The following is a 20596-nucleotide window of genomic DNA, read 5'->3' on the forward strand; positions in this document are numbered from 1 at the left end:
GCAACTGCTCAGGCTGCGGCAGCGACCGCGCCAGGTCCCGCTCGGGCTACGCCCCGGCCAACCCAACTGCCGCCGCGGGCGCCGCCGCCTCGTGTGGTGCCGCCTCCGGCTAGGGCGCTGGCTCCGCCTGCGGCAAGGGCGCCGGCTCTGACTCCGGCTAGGGCACAAGCTCCGCCTCCGGCTAGGGCGCCGGTTCCGCCTCGGGGGGCGCCTCCTCCGCCTCCGGCGCCTATTCCCGTGCCTAGGGCAGCGCCGACACTGCCACGTAGGGCCGACCCGCCGCCGCCATAACGGCCATGGCCGAGGCAGATGGCGGGAGGCCGCGGTGGCTCGGGCCAGGGTTCGACCGGCCATGGGACGGGTGCGTCTGTGGGAGATGACCGTAATCCCCCGTGTGGTCAGTGGGGCGATGATGGGTATGATGCTTATGGCGCTGGTCTGCACCGGGGTTCTTCGTCCACCGAAGGGGGCCGTGGCTATGCTTGGGTGGACAACGGCAATGATAACCGGGGTTTCCAAGGACCGCCAGGCAACTTTGTCGAGGGTGCGGCTGGCCCTAATAACCGAGCTTTTCGAGGACGTTTTCGCGGAGGTCAGGGCGGGAACCGGCGGCACCACCCGCCAAGGCATACGAAGAACGCTACCACGACGGAGGTGGCTGACGGTGCATCGGATCTACCGCAGGTGGCGGTGGAGACGGTGCAGGCTTTGGCTGCAGTCTCTTTGCCGGAGCCCATGCATACTGGTGATTCTGGTACTGAGCAAGGTAAGGACAAGGCCGAGGGTGACAAGCTGTCCAAGTGGGCGGCTAAAAAGAAGAAGCTCACCTGTTTTCGTTGTGGGGAACCGGGACACTTTTTGGTTCAATGTACTACGGAGTTATGCGATTTGTGCCGGAAACCTAAACATACAACTGCCGAGTGTCCTCTGATGTTGGGTCCCAAACCTTCCGTGCAGATATACGGGGTGTGTTGTTCGGAGTTGATGTTTTTTGAGTCTCCCAGTGTGGAACCCTCGGCTCCCGTAGTGGAAACCTCCTTCTCCGGTGTGGTGAAGGTGGTTCATGGACCGTTGACCGAAGCGCAGATCATTTAGCAGTTGAGAGAGCTTGCTCCGAGTAATTTCCAGTGGTCCTTACTTAAGCTCACAGATAATTCTTTTAAAGTGGATTTCCCGTCTAAGGAGGATCAGCTGAGAATCCTCAAGTTCGGTATGAGTAGGGTCACGGGTACTAGTTATGTGTTGCAGTTTGATGAGTGGAAAAAGAAGGAGCCACAGGGCACGCCGTTAACTCAGATTTGGGTTCGTTTCTCTGGAGCTCCGTCTGCTCCTCTGGACAGCTTCTTGGTGACGTGGAGCTTGGGTTCTTTGATTGGCAAGACTGAGCAGGTGGATAGCAGTTCACACATGCTCACGGGGTGGCACGTCTACTTGTCAGTGTCGCTAACATTGAATTTCTGCCAGATGTGGTGCCTTGGACACATGCAGGCGTTCTGTATCAGTTGGATGTTGAGTATGAGGATCCTAGTCTTTTCAGTGAGTTTGAGGATGATAATCCCATGGACACTTCTGAGGAAGGAGGTGCTTCGGGGAACCAGGATGATAATGCTAAGAGTGATGATGATAAGGTCAAGGGGCCTTCGGGTCCGTCTGATTCTGGTGACTCTGTTCCTATTGGGTCCACTGGTATAGTTCCAACTACCACTCTTCAGCTTGGTTCGTTGGGGGCGTTCTCGGCTCCGCCTAGGCTATGGTGCGACCGGGTCGATTCAGTGAGCCCTATGGTGAGTTTGTGCATGACGAAGCATGTTGAGGAGGGAGGTGCCGCGGGGCAGGAGGCCCCGCCCTCTTCTCTCACCCTTCCCTCGGCTTTGGTCGAGGTGGCTGCGCCGGTGGTCGCGTCTGGAGGTCACGTGCAGGAGGCTCGGCCCTCTGAGCCCCTGTCGCCATCGATGCCGAGGGTCTGCTCGGCGCTCACGCCCCTGAGGTCGCCGACTTGCGGAGGAGCGGGCGTGCAGGAGGCCGCCGTCTCCCCTATTGCTGCTTTGAAGGGCGGGCCGGGTGGTCTGGTTGTTTCGTCGCCACACTCCACGGACCGCCCTATGCTGGTATCGCCGGTCTCGGGTCTCGGCGGGACTTCTGTGGATAGGCCGAGGGAGCTTTCGTCGTCTCTGGGTGATGTTCCGGTGGTCCCGACACAGGTCACCGCTGTTGGGGGACGGGCAGGAGGCCTTTCCCCTAGCATAGCTTCGCGCGAGGAGGTCATCGCATTCGGCGGGATCCCGGATCCTATCTCTGCGGGGAGACGGGTCAGCGGGAGACTGCAGGAGCAGCCGGACGTTGATGACATGCAGCTCAGGTGTGCTATGAGGGCGGCCAAGCTGCGTGACGTCGAGACCTCCACTGGTATGTCTGTTAATAAATCAAATTCTATTATGCATTTTACCAATGATGAGATTGTGCACAATGCGAACCAACTAGGAGTATCACTTGGTAATAATGATTTAGATATTTCTAAGTTTGTTAATGATATGCTTGATTTGGAAGCCAAACGAGCGTTAGAAATGATTCGTAACATAGATACCGTTAAGCCTATGAATGAGTCAAAGATTGATGCGCTTGGGGTTAGGGCTCTTGATGGTTTGTGTGCCGATCTTGACCCTACATTACCGGAGACGGAGGAGGAGGAGGAGTATGCCTATCCTGAAACCTCTAACCATGATGATGAGTCTTTGGTGATGGAGGCAGAGCCCGAGTGTGGTGAACCTTCTGTTGTTTGCGTTAAGCCTAAACGGACCTGGAAACGGAAGGTTTATCCAGTGTCGGCTGTGCGTAGAAGTTCTAGGATCCATACCTCTAAAAAAATTCATGACGAAATATGAGAGGCATTTTTTGGAATAGTAGAGGTCTTAAAGACTTGGCTAAAAGAAGGTTTCTAGCGGATGCTTCTCTTGAACATCATTTAGATTTTATTGCTTTGTCGGAGACTGGACGAGGAAATTTCATTCCACAATTTTTTAGCACTTTATCTGGGAGGGTAGATTATGACTGGCATTGCCTCCCTCCTCGAGGAAGATCCGGTGGGGTTCTACTTGGGGTTAAGTGTGAAACTTTGGAGGTTCGGAGTGTAGTTTTGGGAGAGTTTGCGGTAAAGTTTCGGGTCAGAACTAAAGCCGATGGATTTGATTGGGCTTTGGTGGCGGTCTATGGAGCCGCGCAACCAGAACTCAAGCCAGATTTCTTGGCCGATCTGGTCCGTGTTTGCGGTAGCGAGCAGCTACCCGTCTTAGTGGGTGGTGATTTCAACATTATTCGAAGAAAGGAGGAAAAGAATAATGATAATTTTGACGGCAGATGGTCGTTTATGTTCAATACTATCATTGAAAGCTTGGATCTCAGAGAGATAGAGCTCTCGGGTAGGAAATTCACTTGGGCTAACTCATTACCGGTTCCGACTTTTGAGAAGCTTGACCGTGTTTTAGCTAGTGTCGATGGGAACATAAGTTTCCCCTGGTAACGGTGCAGGCGTTGACACGAGGTATCTCGGATCACACACCGCTACTAGTCGACTCGGGGGCTCAGACTCATGTGGGTAATAAGATTTTTTTTCTCGTTTGATCTGACATGGTTTGAAAGAGAGGGTTTCCTCGAGTTGTTAGCTGGAGAGTGGGCTAAAGACTCGGGTGGAAGGTCACCCATTGAGCGGTGGCAGTGCAAGATTCGTCATCTCTGAAGGTTCCTTCGTGGATGGGCTAAGCATACGCATGGGATATATAAGGCGGAGAAGGAAAGACTCCTCCTGCTTATTCACACCCTTGAGTTAAAAGCTGAAACCTCTATCTTAGATACCAGTGAGCTGGAGACTAAAATGGAGGCCGAGTTGCGGCTGAAAGAGCTTCTCCGCGAGGAGGAATTGAAATGGGCGTGGAGAGCTAAGGTTCGTAAAATCGTCCAAGGCGAGGATAACACTCAATTCTTTCATATGATTGCTAATGGAAAGCATCGTAAGAAGAGAATTTTCCAATTAGAACAAGACAAAGGGACGATAGTTGGTCAGGAAAACCTGAAAGTTTACATTACCAACTATTATAAGCAGTTGTTTGGACCTTCGGAAGAGAATTTTGTGTCTTTGGATGAGTCAAGGGTTGAGGATGTTCCTCAACTTGAGACGGACGAGAATGAGATTTTGACTGCTCCCTTTATGGAGAAAGAGGTATTTGAGGCCATTGCACAAATGAAAAACAATAAGGCGCCAGGACCGGATGGGTTTCCGGCGGAGTTTTACAAAAAGTGTTGGCACTTCATTAAGGGAGACCTGATGCCGATCTTTCATGAGTTTTTCGATGGTCAGCTTCATTTGTTCCAGCTGAATTTTGGAACGATAACTCTTCTTCCTAAGAAGACAGAGGCTATTCGCATTGAGCAGTTCAGGCCTATATGTTTGCTTAATGTCAGTTTCAAAATCTTCACCAAGGTTGGGACGAACAGACTTACGCAGATTGCGCATTCAGTTGTGCAACCGTCCCAGACTGCTTTCATGCCAGATAGAAATATCCTTGAAGGGGTGGTCGTCTTGCATGAAACGCTCCATGAGATTCACTCAAAAAAACTAGATGGTGTGGTTTTTAAAGTGGATTTCGAAAAAGCATACGATAAAGTTAAATGGCCTTTGCTTCAACAAGCTTTGCGTATGAAAGGATTTGACACGGCCTGGAGAGACCAAATTGAGTCCTTTACGCAAAAAGGGAGTGTAGGGATTAAAGTGAATGACGATATAGGTCACTATTTCCAGACACACAAAGGGTTAAGGCAAGGAGATCCCATGTCACCGATTCTATTCAACATAGTGGTTGATATGCTAACTATTTTAATAGGACGGGCTAAGGATGCGGGGCAGGTAGGTGGCCTGGTTCCGCACCTAGTTGATGGCGGTATATCCATATTACAGTATGCTGATGATACTATCATCTTTATGGAGCATAACTTGGCGAAAGCGAGAAATATGAAGTTTGTGTTATGCTTATTTGAACAATTATCCGGGCTCAAAATTAACTTCCACAAGAGCGAATTGTTCTGTTTTGGAAGAGCTAATGATGACCAGGAGGCGTATAAGCAATTGTTCGGATGTGAATTGGGTTCGTTACCATTCACGCACTTAGGTATACCCATTCATCATCGTAAGCTGACTAACAAGGAGTGGAAGTGCATCGAGGATCGTTTTGAAAAGAAACTGAGCTATTGGAAAGGGAAGTCATGTCATATGGAGGGCGATTAATTCTGATTAATTCGGTCCTCACAAGTATGCCTATGTTTCTCCTATCCTTTTTTAAGGTCCCGGTGGGGGTCAGGAAGAGGTTAGACTTTTATCGATCTCGATTCTTTTGGCAGAATGATGAGCTTAAACGAAAGTATAGGCTTGCAAAATCGGACATCATCTGTAGGCCGAAGGACCAAGGGGGTCTAGGCATTAAAAATCTGGATGTCAAGAACATATGTCTCCTCAACAAGTGGCTATTCAAACTTTCGTCCGAGACGGAGGCTACTTGGGCTCAGATTTTGCGAAATAAGTATCTTCAGTCTAAAACATTGGCACAGGTGACTGTGAGACCGGCTGACTCACCGTTTTGGAAAGGGTTGATGAGAGTCAAGCAACTCTTTTTCAACAAGGCAAGGTTCTTAGTCGGAAATGGAGCTAATACGAGGTTCTGGGAGAATACGTGGCTTGGGGAGACGCCCCTTGCACTTCAATATCCTACTCTGTACAATGTTGTTCAACGTCGAGAAGCTTACGTTGCAAATGTTTTACAATCCACTCCCCTCAATATTAGTTTTCGAAGGACGCTAGTTGGCAATCGTTGGGAGGCCTGGCTTCATCTTGTAAGACGGTTGATGGATGTCCAGTTGTCTCAGCGGCCAAATCGGTTGTATTGGAAACTGACTAAGGACGGCGTGTTCTCCATCAAATCCATGTATCTGGATGTCATAAACTCTAGTGCCATTCCCTCCTCGAAGCACGTTTGGAAAGTAAAGGTACCTTTGCGAATCAAAGTGTTTATGTGGTTCGTGCATAAATAAGTCATTTTGACAAAGGATAATCTGACAAAACGCAATTGGATGTGTTCTGCTAGGTGTAGTTTTTGTGACCATAACGAAACTATCAAACACCTCTTTCTAGATTGTCCGCTAGCTAAGATTCTTTGGCGTTCAATTCATATTGCTTTTAATATTACTCCGCCTACCTCCATCAACATGTTATTTGGAACGTGGCTTGATGGGGTTGACTTAGATATAGCGAGGCACATTCGTGTTGGAGTTTGTGCCTTATTATGGGCAGTCTGGAACTGCAGAAATGATTTGGTTTTTAACAGATCAACGAACATTCCCTTTTTGCAGGTTATCTTTAGGGCCACAGCAATTATCCGTATGTGGTCGCTACTCATTTCGACGGAGGCCAGGGGGCGTTTGGCTACTGTGTCTACCCGATGGGAGATGGTAACTCGGGTTATTTTCAACCGGTTTGGATGGTGGTCATGTAATAGGATAGGCATGTAGTGCTCCTATTTTATTTGCCAGCCGGTTGTGGCTTTCGATTAGGCTCTTATGAGCGTTTTATTTTATTTCTTACTTCGAGACTTGGAGACTTTGTTGCTGGATTCTTATTAATAATATGAGTCATATGCATCTTTCTGATGTAGAGACTGGGGTAAAACCTCTTTTCGAAAGGAAAAAAAATGTACCGATGATGACGCGTGCACATGAATAATAAAAATGTACTATAATTAAGTGTACTTACGTTTTTTGCAGCAGTACTGAATGCCTCTCGGTGGCTAATCTCAGGATTGCTTGACTTTATCCTTTGTATCTCTTCCCTGTCAATCGAAGCGAACTTAAATATGTATAATATGACTCCTGCATGTCTCCTCTTCTTAAACAATCATCATACTTGCGATACGATGAAGTTTGAGATCAGAAAATGCAATAGCTTAAAAACATAAATTAATTAACTACCCATCAACCTTGACATATACTTCTGATTCACGCTGCACGTAGTTTCTTTTTGCAGGGCACCATACACGTAGTTTTTTAGGTGATTAGTGAAGCAAACTAAAGCTACCTCATTAAATTCTAGTTTCATTTTAATTTGGTTTTTTTGCTCCCAGTGGGCTACACCTCTCTGCCATCTATTGCCTCCTCTTAGTGTTAAATACATCTGTTTGAGTGACAATTAATATAGGACAAAAGGATTATATATCTTCCAGTTGTGCTTTGAGGTTACACATTTCATGTGTCTACACTATGCAACATTGTACTAGCCGTGATGAACCAATTCGTATTTAACTTGAACTAATCCATATGAGTGCATATTAATTAGATGTAAAATCAATTAAACATAAAATAATAGTCAAATATAGACCATATTGTTCATGTTTTAGACATGATAGTACTCTAAACTTGAATTTATTAAGACATAAAATAAGGATATGCTGCAATAAAGATGGTAAAAATATGCAAATATCAAAGCACGAAGTAACTTTAGTCCTCGGTGTGATATATCCCAGTGGTGCCAGCAATATATTCCCCATATACCCGTAAAGGGTTATCAAGCAATGTTGTTTTATTGTATGAGGAACCACATTTGTGAATAGATATAAAACTTTATGTATAGTCTAACCATCTAAAAGATTGCTTAAATTACGGAATTCATAACACAGTCCAGTTTAATCCACGAAATGTTTCAGGTTAAACACACCAAATAACAATGAAAGGCACTAATATGTAAGCGATTGTTTCTGTCGCGCGTTTCCAAAGATAAAGTTGAAATTGTTTTGTCCTAGCAATACCTTCAGGAAATCTTATTGAAGTAATCAGTACTTGATCTGACCCTGTTTACACGAATTAAGAAGAACTAATCTATTGCACTAGCAAAGGTATTATATTGTCTATATGAACAGGAAGAAGCAGAATTCAATAGTTTTTGTTGAGGGAGATACTCCCGTAGTTCCATCTGGGTTTAGAGGCCTATTATTAATGTTGCCTTTTGCCAGACCATTCTAAATTTCACTAAGCCTATAAAAAAACAATAAATGTCTAGATCTATCATGAATATGTATTAAAATTCATTTACTAGGTACTTTATATATTGGGGCCGTGAGGTTGCTGGTCAGTGTTGTGAGCGTTGAGTTCATATCAGATATGGTTAGATGGACACATGCTGGAGTCACTTACGTTTTAGAGTTTGAGATCGAGGACACTCTGATTTCGCAGGATGGGGTTGAGATTCAGGATATGGACACAACTGAGGGGGGCGGAGCCCCCAGGATCAGGATAAGGGCTCAGATAACTCACCACGGGAGCCGGCCAAGGGGCCCAATGCGCAACCAGATAAGGCAGATAACTCCGCTAAAGAGGCGCCCCCGTCCATAACTCCGACAAACACACTTTGCTTTGGTTCGTTTGGAGCGAGGTCGGCTCCTAGTCGGTTATGGAGCTCCAGAATCGAGGTGGACGACCCGACAAAACTTGAGCTACTACCGGTGTTGGTTCCGGCCTATGAGGCGATGACGGCCCTTCAGGTTTCCGATACCCCACAACAGGCACCACAGGGACTACGACACGCTGACAGCGGCCCAGTCAGGATGGGCTCTACGCCCCACTACTAAAAAACGGCTATAGCTAATATGGACATTAATATTGAGGTACGCAATTATTGACATATTACTAATGGCGCACCTGGTGTGTGATGCGCCATTATTAGTTTTGAAAAAAAATAAAAAAATTGTTAGCAGTGGCGCACCAGGGAATAGTGCGCCATTACTAGTTGACATAGTAATGGCGCACCTGTACAAAGTGCGTCATTACTATGTGTATGACTGGATCAAACCTTGATCAAACTTAGTAATGACGCACTTTGCATAGGTGCGCCATTACTATGTCAAACTTAGTAATAGCGCACCCATACAAAATGCGCCGTTACTAAGTTTGACCAAGGTTTGACCAATTGGTACACATAGTAATGGCGCACTTTGTGAAGGTGCACCATTACTAACTTTCAAATGCACCCCCCCCCCGGTGGACCACCTTTTCAGTTTTAAAAAAAATAAAATAAAATGATGGAAATGTCAAAAAAATAAATAAAAGAAAATAAGTTTCTCATGTGATATGTGGTCTAGTTGTTGGGAAAATTTACAAATATGAATTTCGACTTTATTTGCCAAATCTCTTTAGAATTTGTAAAATGGGCATAACTTTTGCATACGAACTCGGATTAAAAAGTTTTTAATATGAAAAATCATCTACTCGAATTTGTAAAAGTTTTTAGAATCCCCCAAAACCTAACAGAATAAAAGATACGAGGCTTTTAAGATCTAGAGGGGGGGAAATGAAAAAAATCAAACTTAGTAGTGGCGCACCATTTGCTAGGTGCGCCACTAGTAACAGAAAAAAAATTAGTTTCAAATTTTTTTTGGAAAAATTGTTCAAAATATGATACGTAATATGAACGGAAGTTTGAGATATTTTTTCAAAATTTCATCACACTCATGAACATGAACATGAACAAAGTCCTAGACATCAACAAGGTTTAATAAGATTGATATGCTAGATATATCAACAAGTGCCTGTTAAGTGAGCTGGTGCTGGGTTGGATAGAACTGAGAAGTTAAACGTGCTTGGGTTGGAGTAGTGTGAGGATGGGTAACCTTTTGGGAAGTTTGACCATGGAGTGTGATTTGACTTGAGATTAAGCCATAGTGATGCGAGATTAAGCCATAGTGGCCCGAGATTAAGAAAAAAAATGAAAAATAATTATGAAAAAAAATTGAAAAAAAAATGAAAAAAAATTCTAAAAAAAAAGTTGAAAAAAATTGTTAGTAATGGCGCACTTCTATGTGGTGCGCCATTACTAAGTCAGATAGTAATGGCGCACCTCTAGGCATAGTAATGACGCACCAAATGTGCGCCATTACTAAAAATTACTAATGGCGTGATAATAGTGGCGCACCTATAGTGTGTCATTAATGGTAAATATAGGTGCGCCACTAACATGCCTTTTTCTAGTAGTGCCCGATGGGCAGGTGGACACTTGCGGGTTGGCCGCGAGTGGGGGGCGTGGGCAGGAGGCCCATAGCGCCCGCCTACACGTGTCCGACTCGACCTCTCTGGGAGGGGCACCTGGACAGGAGGTCTGAGGTGCTCTTTTTATCCCAGTTGTCCCGGGCGAGCTGGGAATGAGGTGCGGGCAGGAGCCCCATGCCTTAACCCCTCCGCAGGACCGCGCCATGCGCTGCTATGTTGGCGAGGGGGGAGCGGGACTAGTGAGCAGGTGGCTCCATGGTCCTCTTCCCCTTTGACCACTGCGGCCGATTTTCGCTCGACTACGCCTTACCCTCCTTTATTGACGCTAGGGGAAGGGCGTGGGAGTCGGGAGCATACCCCCCGGGAGAGGACGGCGGAGGAGCTTATCGCTTTCGGCGGGATCGTGGATCCGGTGACGGCTGGCAGGCGTGTCAGCAACCGGATCCAGGGACAGCCTGACGCGGACGACCTGCAGCTAGCGCGCGCCAAGAGGGCAGCCATGCTTCGTCATGTGGAGGCTACTACAGGCACGTCTTTTGATAAAAGTTGTTCAATTTTGCACTTTAGAGAGAATGAAATAGTGGATAAGGCAAACGACTTAGGAATTTCTTTGGGGAATTAGAAGCGGAGAGGGCTTCCGAAATTATTCGTAATCTTGCATCTATCAAACCCATGAATGACAATGAAATGAACAATTTAGGAATGGTTGATCTCGCAAATATATGTAACAATCTTTTGCCTAGTGCGGAGGCCGAGGATGAGGAGGGATCGAAGACTACAGACACTGTAGAGCCTCTCCTGATGGAGGGCGCAGTTTTGTCGTCGCCAATCCTATTTTCCCGCAGGGTGTTGGGGAGAAGCCCAAATGACCCTGGAAGCGGAAAATTTATCCTACTTCGGCAGTACGCAGAAGCGCTAGAGTTAAGCTTAAGAAAAAAAATCATGATGACTTATGAAAGGACTCTTTTGGAATAGCAGAGGTCTAGCTGACTTGGCTAAACGAAGGTTCTTAGCGGAGACAACGATAGAACAACACTTAGACTTTATTGCACTTTTGGAAACAGGACAAGATAATTTCACATCACAGTTTCTTCAAACTCTATCTAGTGGTATCAATTTTGACTGGCACATCTTACCTCCTAGAGGAAGATCAGGCGGGATTTTACTAGGAGTGCGGTGTGAGACGCTAGAGGTGCTTAATGTGGTTCAAGGAGACTTTTCGGTTAAATTTAGGGTGAGATCAAAACTGGATGGGCTCCGGTGGTCTCTTGTAGCTGTATATGGGGCAGCACAACCTGAATTTAAACCAGACTTTTTGGCCGATTTGGTGCGGATTTGTGGAGATGAGAATCTGCCAATACTAGTCGGGGGGATTTTAATATAATCAGGAGGAGAGATGAAAAGAACAATGACAATTTTGATGGACGTTGGTCTATGATGTTTAACATGATTATCGAGAGTCTTAATTTGAGAGAAATAGAACTCACCGGTAGGCAATTTACATGGGTCAACTCGTTACCCATTCCGACTTATGAAAAGTTGGATAGGGTACTTGCTAGTGTGGAGTGGGAACAAAAGTATCCGTTGGTGTCGGTCCATGCGATGCAGAGAGCGATCTCGAATCATACACCACTTCTATTAGACTTGGGTGAGGCTACCCATGTGGCAAATAAAAATACCTTCTCCTTCGAACAAAGCTGGTTCGAGAGAGAAGGATTTTTGGAGATCATTGCGCGCGAATGGGCTAAGCCGGTTAGTGGAAGGACACATGTTGAGAGATGGCAAAATAAAATTAGACATCTCCGACAGTTTTTGAGAGGTTGGGCTAGAAATGAGAGTGAGATTTACAAATAAGAAAAAGAGTGTCTTACTCAATTAATTGAGGCACTAGACTTAAAGGCTGAAGACACTCTTCTTTCTATTATTCCAAGGCTGAGCAAGGAGTCTACGAGCTCTCTTGGGCATTGCGTGCTAAAACGCTTAAGATTGTCCAAGGGGATGACAATACACAATTCTTCCATGTGGTTGCAAATGGTAAACATAGGAAGAAGAAAATCATACAGCTTGAACAGGACGAGGGGACAATAGTAGGACATGAAAATCTGAAAGCGTATATCTCTAATTATTATAAGAAATTTTTGGACCCCCGAATACAAGTACGGCGACACTCGATGAATCTGTGATTGATGATATTCCTCAATTACAGGCAGCGGAGAATGATATTCTCTTTGCACCGTTTACTGAAAAAGAGGTTCTTCGGGCAATATCACAAATGAAGCAGAATAAAGCATCGGGACCAGATGGGTTTCCACCTCAATTCTATAAGAAATGTTGGCATATTATTAAAAATGATCTTATGCCTATGTTTCATGATTTTTTCAACGGTCATTTAGAGTTGTTTCATATTAACTTCGCTACGATAACGCTGCTACCTAAGAAAGATGAGGCAGTTCGGATCGAACAATTCCGGCCCATATGTCTGCTGAATGTGTGTTTCAAAATTTTCACAAAGGTTGGAACCGATAGACACAAATTGCTCATTCAGTGATCCAACCAAGCCAAACAGTGTTCATGCCGGGGCGACACATACTAGAAGGGGTGGTCGTTCTGCATGAAATGCTTCATGAGATCCACTCGAAGAAACTGGATGGGGTTATCTTCAAAGTGGATTTTGAGAAGGCGTATGATAAAGTAAAGTGGCCTTTTCTTCAGCAGGCAATGCGCATGAAAGGTTTTAGTGAAGCCTGGAGGAACCAAGTGGATACCCAAGTCCAGAAGGGTAGTGTCGGAATCAAGGTGAACAATGATATCGGTCACTATTATGGTAGATATGTTGGTCGTCATTATTGGCAGGGCCAAGTAGCATGGCCATGTAGAGGGGTTAGTTCCTCATCTAGTTGATGGAGGGGTATCCATTCTACAGTATGCTGATGACACTATCATATTGATGGAACATGACATGGCTAAGGCACGTAATATGAAACTTATCTTATGTCTCTTTGAACATTTGTCTAGCTTAAAAATTAATTTTTATAAAAGCGAGTTGATCTGCTTTGGGAAAGCCAAAGACGAGGAACACACTTATAGACAATTGTTCGGATGTGAATTAGGTGCTTTACCATTCAGTTACTTGGTTATACCGATCCATCATCATAAGCTATCCAATAAAGAATGGGAGTGTATTGAAGAACGAATTGAAAAAGACCTTAGCTGCTGGAAGGTCTAGTCCTGATTAACTCAGTGCTGACTAGTATGCCGATGTTTCTACTTTCGCTCTTCGAAATTCCGAAAGGGGCTCGGAAGAGACTTGATTTCTTTAGATCTCGTTTCTTCTGGCAGTCTGATGAGGCCAAGAGGAAATATCGTCTCGCACGATGGGATATCCTTTGCCGACCTAAAGACCAAGGGGGTCTTGGTATTGAGAACTTAGAAATTAAGAATAAATGTCTTATGAGCAAATGGTTATACATGCTAGAGACAGAGCCAGGGGGTATGTGGTCACAAATCCTGCGTAATAACTATTTACGCTCGAAAACACTAGCCCAGGTTACCATGAGACTGACTGACTCGCTGTTCTGGAAGGGACTTATGAGAACGAAGGACTTGTTCCTTCGTAGGGTCAAATTCTTGGTTGGCAATGGGATGTCAACAAGATTTTGCGAGGATACGTGGTTGGGAGAGATGCCCCTGGCCGTCCAATATCCTACTCTTCATAATATTGTGCAATGTAAGGAGGATTACATAGGCACGGTCCTTCAAACTATTCCCCTGGACATTCAGTTCAGACGTGTGTTAGTTGGTGATAGATGGACTGCCTGGATGCATTTGGTTCGGAGACTGATAGAAGTTCAACTCTTCGACCAGCCGGATTCAACACAATGGAAGTTAACTAAGAATGAGATTTTTACGGTGAAATCATTCTATATGAATTTGATTAATTCTGGCCCCCTCTCAAGGTCGTTACACATCTGGAAGGTTAAGGTTCCTTTGCGTATTAAAATCTTTATGTGGTTTGTCCACAAGCAAGTGATACTCACAAAGGACAACTTAATTAAAAGGCGATGGGTAGGAAGTTCGCGGTGCTATTTTTGTGATCATGATGAAACAATACAATACTTATTTCTTGAATGTCCACTTGCCAAGCTACTTTGGAGAACGATTCATATGGCTTTCAACATTAATCCTTCATTCGATATTGCGTCATTGTTTGGGACGTGGTTAGATGGGGTTGAACAGATTACTGCGGCTCGTATCCGGATTGGAATATGTGCGCTATTATCGGCTATATGGAACTGCAGGAATGATATGATTTTTAACGGGCAACATACTTTAACTTTCTTGCAGGTCATCTTCAGAGCTACAGCTTGGATCCGTACGTGGTCCTTACTCACTCCTATGAACTCCAGGGAGCCTTTGGTTACTGGGTGCAACCAATGGGAGATGGTAGCTCGGGTTATCTTCAACCGATTCGGATGGCGCTCGCATAACACGATAGGAGTCTAGGGAGCTTATCCTTCTTATTACCGTATCGGTTGCCTTTGTCAGCATGTAATTTTCCTTTTTTACTTTCCTCTGCTCCGTTTGCGAGCTGTAAGACTTTTATGACGATACTTTGTAGATTTTTAATAAGATGGCTGCATGCATCCTCATGATGCAGAGGCCGGGGTATGCCTCCATTTTCAGAAAAATATACTGATATTTTTCCTATAAAATTAGTCAAACTTAAACAATAAATTAAGATAAGATCAATAGGCCTTGTAAACATGGATGGAGGGAGCAGTGACTAATAAATCCTAATAACCAAACAAAACAAACAAAAACATATCTCTGCAATAATTTCTGTAATACGTGCTTACAAAATCTGTCTTCCAAACAAACCTAACAGAAACACATGTCATTAAGAATATACCTAGTGATGCAAAAACAATCTTAGAATACTTTTTATGGTTACAATGCAACATAAGCCTAATCCTAGCTTGTTGTAACCCAAAAATCTGGTGTTCAAACTTTCTTGCAAAACTCATTAACAAGACCACATAATAGTGAGTTCCGTAATCATTTTATCGTGTTTGAACTGTCCATCATTATTGTTGCTAGCTAATTAGCTAATGGAGCGATCGATCTGTTCAATCTAGATTGGTTTGCACAGGTTTATACCAAACTTGGTTTGTAGCAACAATATTATGTAAGTGATCAACATATATATGGCCTGAAATCTCACTTGATGAATCTGTTGTACCCAGATGGAACACGTTGTCTCTTCTCCGGTGCTGGCGACAAAAAGAAAAGATTACGTGTGGTACTTGTAAAATAAAAAAAGATAATTTAATTAGTAATGTAATTAAACTGGTCATACTTCTATATGCAATACACACAGATCAGCGAGAGGGAAAAGGTAATGTGAAAATATGTTGGAATCAAGGTTAAGTTCGACTATTTTGAGCATGTGCAGTCATGGTATATTTGCAAAGTAGCTAGAGCATCTTCAACCAAAATGTGCATATTTGACCCTCAATATGTCCGCTGGAAGGAACCGGTCACCCCTCATTTGTCTATCATTGCAACCACACCCCTCATTTGCAAACTCTCATTTCCATATACTACTCCATGAAACATTCATTTCACCACGTACTAATCACATGAAAGAAACAAGCTACATTCGAAAAAGCAAAGTACCCAAATCTACTCATTGTCATCGGAGATGTAGATCGATGAGCCCCTTTCCAGAGCCACCTGCCTCATGGTCATTGGCGCTGGTGCGAAACTCCGATGCCTCCTCCATGTCCGCAAGTAGCCTCTCATGACTCACGTCGGCGAGGTGGATATGCCAGCGGTTCACCTCCACCTCCCGCTCGGACTGGAGCGACTCCAAGATGGCCTGGTTTTTGTCCATGAGACGGGGGTTGGCGACGAGCACCGTGAAGGCGGCCGCGCCTGCTTGCTCCGCCATCAACTGTGCCTCCGTCAAGAGGTGCACCACCTCTGCCTCTGCGGCTTGGGCGAGGTGGAATTCACCCTTCGCTTGCTTCCGGCACAATCCGCCATGCTCAACCTCTAGGCCCCGTGGCTCCTCCTCTATCACCTCCTCCTATGGAACCTCCATGCCCAGTCCTGGCACATTCTCCTCCCCCGCAAGGTGAGGGACACCACATATCTCGGCGGCGCACATCTCCGACATGACCTCCACCAGCACTCGAGTGTGAGAATTGTGTAATGTGTGATGTTCTACCCGACCATGGTAGACGACAAGGTCGAAGTGGATGGGATGGAAAGGACGGAATGGGGGCCGCTAGGTTTTACCCTCACCATCCGGCTTAAATAGCCGGATTTGGCCCCTCGGACGGTGCACCAGAGCGGCGCCATGAATGTGTCCTCAACAAACCAATGACCTCGTCAACGGTTCTCGTGTGGGTCTTGCCTGTCAATCCCACGTGGTGGACGTGTCCGTGCGTCCCCATATCCGTCCCACATATGGACTGAATATGAGGGGTGTCAGACAGCCTGAACGTATGTGTTGGGTTTTGGGGCTCCGGTTGGGTTATGTTTTTTGATCTGAAAATGTTCGGGCTATCTGCGTGGATGTTTAGGGAAAAGTAGGGGTTCCGGTCGTAGATGCTCTTAGTAGGTAAAGTGTGTGGTTATATGAAACAAAAATAGTAAAATGATATGCAGTTCGTCAATAACGACAATTCAAGAAATGCAGCAAATTAGTAAACATGAAAATAAACAACATACGGCGTATCGGTGACACTTGCTGCTGATTGTTCACCATCGGATACATGGGCATTGCCCGCTGATTCCTTGCAGCAGAGTCGTAACTCCCAGAATTATTCAATATAACTCTGTTCTGCACCTAAATAAACAAATATGCATGTAACCATTAGTTGTAAATATTGGTCAAACTATATTTATGAGATGTACCCTTATTTATTTTCTCAAAAAACACTATACCACAATATATATGAGATTAAAACAGTCGACAATGTTGTTGTCAACCTGTTTAGTCATCACAGATTATGTACGAAGCTAAAATGTAATCATCAGCAGGCCATCCAAAAAAAGATAGATGTCCGGAGAAAAAGAAATTGTACATCGTCAGTCCACGTTCATAAGGCGTAATATGTATTTTGAATACTTTGTTTTTCTTTGAGACTTTTAATAATATGGTTGCATGCATTGCTCAGATGCAGAGGCCGGGGGCAAGCCTCCTTTTCAAAAAAAAATCATATGGAGCGGTAATACATGAGTTATATGCCATGAAATCATACAGTTAGAATCTTCTTTCAAATATAAACTCATCGCTATACTTTTTGTGGCACACATCTTATATATTGTTGGTCTAATTGATGGCTATAGTAAATCTCGAAATACATACTAGGCCTTATAAACCCGGGTGAAGTAGTCCTCTAGGGCAAAAGAAACAATTAAGTGTCCTATTAGATATTTATATAACCTAGTAAACACATACTCCCTCCGTCTCGTAATGTAAGACGTTTTTTGACTCTAGTGTAGTATAAAAAACGTCTTACATTGTGGGACGGAGAGAGTATATACATAGTGCCACAATAACTCCTGCTGTATTTGTGGATCCACAATTTATTAGAACCGTTTGCATTCTAGACCTGGTGTTCTTGAGCGGTGCGTGCTTGGTGGAAAGGTCCAAGATCCATGGAGAGAACCATCGTGCAATGCCCACATCTAACAGTCACAATGTTGTAGGAACAATTGTTTGGCACGTTGACCTGAAAATATGTTTGTATACGTTAACTGCTAATAATTAAACCTGTGTATACATGTGTTTTATTATTAAAGGTACTGATGCATAGAACTGTAGTATTTTGGAGTATGAATTATATCACGTGTATTTGTTTTGCAATAAATAATGTACAGGATAAACGTGGCACTGTTGAACTATTATTGTAAGTATAGTAGCTTAATGGAGTATCTTGAATAGTTATCTGTATATGGTAGTCATTCATAAATCATGTATGTTAGATCCGAATGAACAGAAACAAGTCACAGGCAAGATTAAATGCTTGCTATCTTGCACCAGCGCTAGCTTGCAAATGGTTCAAGTAGAGTCAACAAAACCTGCTAGCTATGTGCAACAGTGCTTATTTAGACTTCATAGATACACACAGGCATGCGCGCGGAGAGAGGGAGAGAGAGATAGGTACAAAATCATGCGCGCTCTAAAAAGTAGAGTTGTAAGAGCTATATGGGGTCAATGCAAACGGTCAATGTGTGGTGCCCATTAGGTAGAGAGTTATACTAGTAGCTAGGAATGCATGGTAAAGTTGCACCATGTCTCATATCCATATCGTACCCTGATGTATGATGAGAAACCAAATGGCATCTCCTCCAGGTGACAGGCAGACATGACATCTCTGGTCGAAAACGACAACATCCTCTCTCTCTCTCTCTCTCTCTCTCTCTCTTAGTAAGGGCATGCATGATGAAAACGCAAAAAAGTAGCGGAAACTTTATACAGGTGAAAGTTCATGCCACCCTCTCTCGATCCAGCCTCTCTTTCAGCACACTAGATGACCCGTTGCGCCAAATGGCGCAAAGACCCGTTTGAAAACCATGTTCGTGTTGAATTTTTTTTTACATTATTTGATAACTTTATGTTTGAGCAAGAGTAAAGATCATGTGAAACCATAAGTGTTGCTAAAATTAGGATTTCACCAAGTAAAAAAAAGGTTTCAGCAATGATACCAATTTTACCTATTTTAAAGGCAAGTCCTGAGGTAGATACCACAAAAATTTGACAAAGGAAGAATACATTCAACATAAGATACTATTCCTAAAATCGAAGGACATCATATACATGAACAACATCAGATTAAAGATAAGTATGGATCTTAATCTTATAGAACCAAATTAAATAGAACAAAATAAAAAAATAGGGACCATATATCCACACTGAGAACCAAAAAAGGACAAAATATATGACCAAATAGAAGTGTACACCACAGTACTATTCTCACCAGCATCGTTCAATTTTAAAAAGTAAAAAAAAAACATCAAACATGGGAAGCTTACCGCCCATCCGAAAAATCATCATACTCATGGCTATCATACATCATATAACTTTTTTTTTACTGAGAAGCCACTATTGAGAAGCCATGTGACAATTAACCACTGCATTGTATTTCCCATCACACAATGGACATACATAACTATCCCATATAAACCCAATCACTACTTTCTCCAGTGGCTATTGCCGACAAAATTGGAGCTTCTCATGTACACCGGACAAGAAGGAACAAGCAGCCGCACAGCCACCGCACGGCAAAGCAGACGAAGAAGCCCTACAAACAACAACAAAGAAGAAGAAACAAACAAGAACAAATCAGCAGACAACAGCAGCAGCGGGGATCGAACATTGATTAAACTGAATAAAAGAAGAAGCTCACCCTCCCTAACCAAACGCAACAGCAGCAGCGCGGGTATCCTTATCTGAAAGCAACCACACAGTTCATTTGTCAGATGCAGTCAGTGGTAAAAGAAAGAAGAATGTTAGTAAATTAGAACTACACACACACCTCCAATAGTATTTTGGCCTGTGTAGGAGACAAGTGTGCGTTTACATCCAGGAATTTAAGCATCTGCCCAGAGCAATCCCGACCCTCTTCTTAACAACCCCAGGCTGCTGAAAGAAACCTGCAAAATCATCCAAACCAACAAAGATGATTTTAGGAATCTATATATCAAAGAGACAAAGCAGGAGCATCACAACAAACAGTAAGTCTTAGTCATGTCTGTATCCATGCTCTACAATTGTTGACCCTCATTTATTCTTACTCATGGCCACACCTAGGGCATGCTTTCTCAATGAAGGGTTCAAGCTATAAATTTCAAATGTGAAAACAGAAGACATTTACCTGTTGCAGTCCTTACATCCATCGAAGAGGATCCTACTAATTCCTATGATGGGTTGTGCATGAGCAAAAATCAACATTAACCAACTTGGAACCTACAAAGAAGAAGAGGACATTAAATTTCTGCAAACAACATATATCCACTGTGCCAAAGTTGATTCTTCTCCTTTTATGATGATTTATAAACTGACAAACAGCTAAGTATCAATCAACCATCAATAAAAAAAAGAACATTTACCCAATGTATATAGATAAAAAAACGCAGGTGGGGGCAAAGAACCACATGTAGTATCCTCCTTCCAACAGTAAAAGGCTACACGTCACAAAATTATAGAAAACATTTTGCACGTAAGCATGAAATCCCTTACTTTCAAAGATCTGCCCCAGAGTAGGCAATGGACATGATTATGCCACATGCTGCAAGGCCGACAATGACGCCACCATCGCTGCTGCTGATGAGCGAGGGAGAATATAAAGAGGGCAATATTGCCATAGGTGGGCGCAAGGTTAAAGTTCTCCTTATCTGAAAAATATAAAGAAATCATTCAGGAAGATGCTATCTTGCAAGCAAATAACTAACACAACTGTACTACAAGGAAATGAATTAGTGAAGAATAATTGACCTGTATTCTCTGGCC

At 43.9% G+C, this 20596-nt stretch overlaps 1 protein-coding gene and 1 long non-coding RNA gene across 2 annotated transcripts in view; both read right to left on the minus strand.

Annotated features, from left to right (window-relative positions):
- Nucleotides 1-5539: 5539 nt before the first annotated feature.
- LOC119360882 (protein YABBY 1-like) overlaps nt 5540-20596 on the minus strand; it is a 24763-nt gene continuing 9706 nt past the window's right edge. The window contains exons 2-6 of the mRNA XM_037626346.1: nt 17697-17816; nt 16810-16927; nt 15296-15344; nt 6794-6869; nt 5540-5578 (exon numbers count right to left, since the gene is read on the minus strand). Coding sequence (XP_037482243.1) covers nt 5540-5578; nt 6794-6869; nt 15296-15344; nt 16810-16927; nt 17697-17816 — 402 coding nt within the window. The remainder of the gene's footprint in view (nt 5579-6793; nt 6870-15295; nt 15345-16809; nt 16928-17696; nt 17817-20596) is intronic.
- LOC119363767 lies at nt 19010-20590 on the minus strand. The gene is made up of 5 exons (XR_005174384.1): nt 20327-20590; nt 19962-20053; nt 19623-19740; nt 19494-19536; nt 19010-19388 (listed from the first exon to the last, which is right to left on the minus strand). It is a non-coding gene; the product is annotated as an uncharacterized LOC119363767 (long non-coding RNA).

Source organism: Triticum dicoccoides, chromosome 2B (assembly GCF_002162155.2).
Source record: "Triticum dicoccoides isolate Atlit2015 ecotype Zavitan chromosome 2B, WEW_v2.0, whole genome shotgun sequence".
NCBI classification, from domain to species: Eukaryota; Viridiplantae; Streptophyta; class Magnoliopsida; order Poales; family Poaceae; genus Triticum; species Triticum dicoccoides.